The 4,055-nt window shown below is 39.5% G+C and overlaps 1 protein-coding gene across 1 annotated transcript; it reads left to right on the top strand.

Annotated features, from left to right (window-relative positions):
• Positions 576 to 2,576, top strand: LOC107605299 (hydroquinone glucosyltransferase-like). The gene has a single exon (XM_016307137.2). It carries the CDS (start codon positions 904 to 906, stop codon positions 2,356 to 2,358), a length of 1,455 nt encoding a protein of 484 aa, XP_016162623.1. The 5' UTR covers positions 576 to 903; the 3' UTR covers positions 2,359 to 2,576.

The following is a 4,055-nucleotide window of genomic DNA, read 5'->3' as shown; positions in this document are numbered from 1 at the left end:
AACTACCTCATTTGAATTAGGGGTGTGCATGGGCCGGGTGAAACCGGGTTTGGTGTGACCCAGACCCGACCCGAAATATATAACGGGCCTATTTTTTAGACCCGAACCCGACCCTAGACCCGATGAAACCTATACACTTTCGGGCCACGATTATACCGGGTGAAAACCGGGCTGTTAACATTATATTACCTTGATACCTTCTTGTAAGTTAGCATGTAAAAATATCCAAATTTCCAAGACTCCAATCATTATTTGACATGGTAAAATTTACTTAGAAAAATATACTAAGAACCAACTCTTCTTTAAAATTAAAGCATAACCATAATCAATACTAATATTGCCTAATAACACCAAATATTTAAATCAATACAAATAAAACAAGATTATGCATTAGTCTAAAGTCTTATGCATTTTAAACATAAAATATTAACTTATAGTCTTATATATAATGACTAATAACACAAAATATTAAGGTTTACAACACTTAAATTTCACATAATAATAGCCATCATCCATCACTAATAACACAAAATATTAATTATGTATGATGACCGGGCCAATTTCGGGTGACCTGAACTATGGCACGGACCCGGCCCGAAATTATGACCGGGTCTATTTTTGAGACCTATACCCGGCCCTAAACCCGATGAAATCATACCAAGTTAGCCCCTAAAGTGTTCGAGACCGGGCCAGGTCTTCGGACCGGACCGGGCCATGCACACCCCTAATTTGAATAACATGATATATGGCTGTACAATTTGACCTGTCTTGTTAAATAGTAATGAAGTCAACTTTGGCCTGCCACTATGTAATGACCACCTGAAGTCGCACTCATATATATGTATGTATACATGAACTTCCCCAAAACCTAAACTAAGCAATTAAATAAAACAGATCATATCCATGGCAAAAATAACTCATATAGCAGCAATCTCAATTCCAGCGTTTAGCCATCAAGCTTCCATTCTCGAGTTTTGCAAGAGACTCGTTCATCTCCATCACAACATCCATGTTACCTGCATCTTCCCCACCATTGATTCACCTCCTCCCGCCACCATCTCCCTCCTCCAATCTCTTCCTTCTTCCACCACCGTTGACCACATTTTCCTCCCTCCAATCAACAAGCAAGACTTACCCCAAGATGTTCCCCCCGCCGTTCAAATCCAACTCGCAGTGTCCCAATCCATGCCTTCTTTCCGTGCCACGCTGCACCAACTGCATTCAACCACTCCCTTTGTTGCTTTGGTGGCAGATACTTTCGCAAGCGAAGCTCTCCAAGTAGCAAAAGATATCAGCCTCAACCTCTCAGCTTACATTTACTTCCCTCCTTCCGCCATGACGCTTTCATTGTTCTTGCATCTGAAAACTTTGCACAACCAAGTTTCGTGTGAATACAGAGATCACAAAGAACTCATTCGTATTCCAGGTTGCATCCCGATCTACGGTCACGATCTCCCTGAGCATTTTCGTGATAGATCCAGCATCTCTTACGATCTCATTCTTAGATTGTCCAAGAGGTTGTTGTCTCTTGCTGATGGTTTCTTGGTTAACAGCTTCTCAGAGATCGAGCGAGTAACCGCCATAGCCATAGAAGAAGAACACGGAAAGAAGAACACTCCTGTTTATCTTGTTGGGCCAATAATACAAACTGGGCCCAATAGTGACCCAAATGGGCCTGAGTGTGTGCGGTGGCTTGATAACCAAAGGCCCAATTCTGTTTTGTATGTTTCGTTTGGAAGCGGAGGCACTCTGTGTCAAGAACAGGTCAATGAGATGGCTTTGGGTTTGGAGCTAAGCGGTCAAAAGTTTTTATGGGTTTTGAGAGCGCCGAGTGATTCGGCTAATGCGGCTTATCTCGGTGCTGAAAACGTTGACCCTTTGAGTTTCTTGCCACGTGGCTTTCTGGAGAGAACCAAAGGACAAGGGTTGGTTCTTGTTAATTGGGCCCCACAGACACAGATCCTTAGTCACAGTTCAACTGGTGGATTCCTTACACACTGTGGTTGGAATTCTACACTCGAGAGCATTGTGATGGGAGTGCCAATGATAACTTGGCCATTGTTTGCCGAGCAAAGAATGAATGCTGTTTTGTTAACTGAAGGCCTCAAAGTGGGTCTGAGGCCCAAGTTTAATAGCGATGGCATTGTAGAAAGAGATGAGATTGCTATGGTGGTAAAGGGTTTAATGGTTGGTGAAGAAACAAATGGGATTCGACAAAGAATTCGTGAGCTCAAAGATGCTGCGGCAGATGCATTGAAGGAAGATGGGTCATCTACAAGGGATCTTTTCCAATTCGGAACTCGGTTGGAGAACCTTAAAAGAGGTCATCAGACATTTGATGGGTTAATAACTTCGTGAAAGAAAACTATTAGAAGGACAATCGTAGAGTTGCTCGGTATTTTGTTTTCTGCTGGCAGCATAAGAATTTGGAGTTATTATCTATTAGTAATTTGAAGAATAATTCTAGAAAGGAAGCCACTACTATAAAGATATAAGAAACGTCTTTTTTTAAAGACATAAAATTTCCACCAATTAATACTTGACATGTGGCATTAATTAAATTCGGTTTATTTTAATGATTTTTTTATTTGAACCAATTAATGATATTAGAACAAGTGAATTATTTTTTTTAAATAAAAAATTACTATAATGCTCTCATTATAAATTTATTTTGAAAATTCTCATATTCTCTCTCCCTCTTCTCTCATTGCCATCCGCCACCATCATTTCCTCTCCTTCTCTTGTAACAAAATCACCACCTCTACTCTTCAATAGTCTCCGTCGTCGCCGTCCAGCCCAGCAACCGGCATCGTTTTCAGTCTTTCTCTCCGCGTCGTGTTCACTGCTCATTCTCTCAACACCGTTCTTCTCCCCTCTCTGTGCGTTGTTCTCTTTGCCAATGCCAGAGTGCACCCGCGTTGCTCTCCCTTCTCAGCGCCATCGTTTTCAGCAAATAGCAACAAATTCAATGTTTAGTGATGATAACAAAAAAAACTAACCAAAGAAACCTTAACTCTACTGTGCAAACTAAAGAAAAATACAAATTCATGGTAAAGTGGTAGACAAATCAAATAAAAAAGGATGAGAGGTGGAGCTGACAGCTGCATTGTATAAGAACAATAATAAATATAAGTTGAGAAAAACTCCAAACAAACCATCAACTCCAACAACTCCACATACCATATCAAATTAAATCCAACTACAAGTAAAATAAAAACTAAACACCCCATTACAACAATCAAGAGACCAAGCAAATTAAGAATAAAAAAGGTCAAAGCATCCAGACATTTCGACATAAACAACCTATTTAAAAATAAATAAGGTTACTCACAAGTTTTAGATTACTCATAAAATTAAAGTGCAGGACGGTAATCTCAGAATCAAAATTTTTATTTACATAAACATTCTCTCACAAAATCAAAATTTTTTACAATATGAAAGACAGAGGCATTCACTTTACTAAATTAAACGATAAAAGATAAGATATTGGTGACTATTGTAGCAAAAAAAAAAAATAATTTAATGTGATTGATTGAAAAAAAGGAAAACATGAGAAAAGGAGTATACAAAGTAGAGAAACGGATTTATCAGAACAAGAGAAGCGGACGAAAGAGAGGATGCAAGCACAGACGGCGGAGAGGCACCTTGGAGAGATTTCGTTGATGGCGCAGGAGAAGAAAGGAGTAGCAGCAACAACGCATGAGGAGAAGTGAGAACGAAGCAGTGATGCCGACACCAATAAGACTGGTGATAGCGACGCCGGCGTTCAACCAAGAAGAAGAGGGAAGAAGGTGGCCGTCTTAGGGTTAGGTATGGGTTTTCATTGCAGTGGGGGAGTGACTCAGTGTGGTTCATAAAAAATGGTTTACACTTTGCAGGTTCTATTAAAATAAATCGATTTTTTTTTATTTCTTAAAATTTAAGTTGTTAAACCGGTTTAATCAATATATCCAATCATATTGTAACACTTATAGCATCTTTACAAAAAGTGTTTTAGACCCACTTTATGGGAGCGTCCGCCTTCTAGAAAATAAGAGCCATCTCCAATCTCCAAT

This window comes from Arachis ipaensis, chromosome B06, assembly GCF_000816755.2.
Source record: "Arachis ipaensis cultivar K30076 chromosome B06, Araip1.1, whole genome shotgun sequence".
In the NCBI taxonomy this organism is placed as follows: Eukaryota; Viridiplantae; Streptophyta; class Magnoliopsida; order Fabales; family Fabaceae; genus Arachis; species Arachis ipaensis.
Note: the sequence above shows the minus strand (reverse complement) of the source record. Positions and strands in the feature narration are given on the sequence as shown.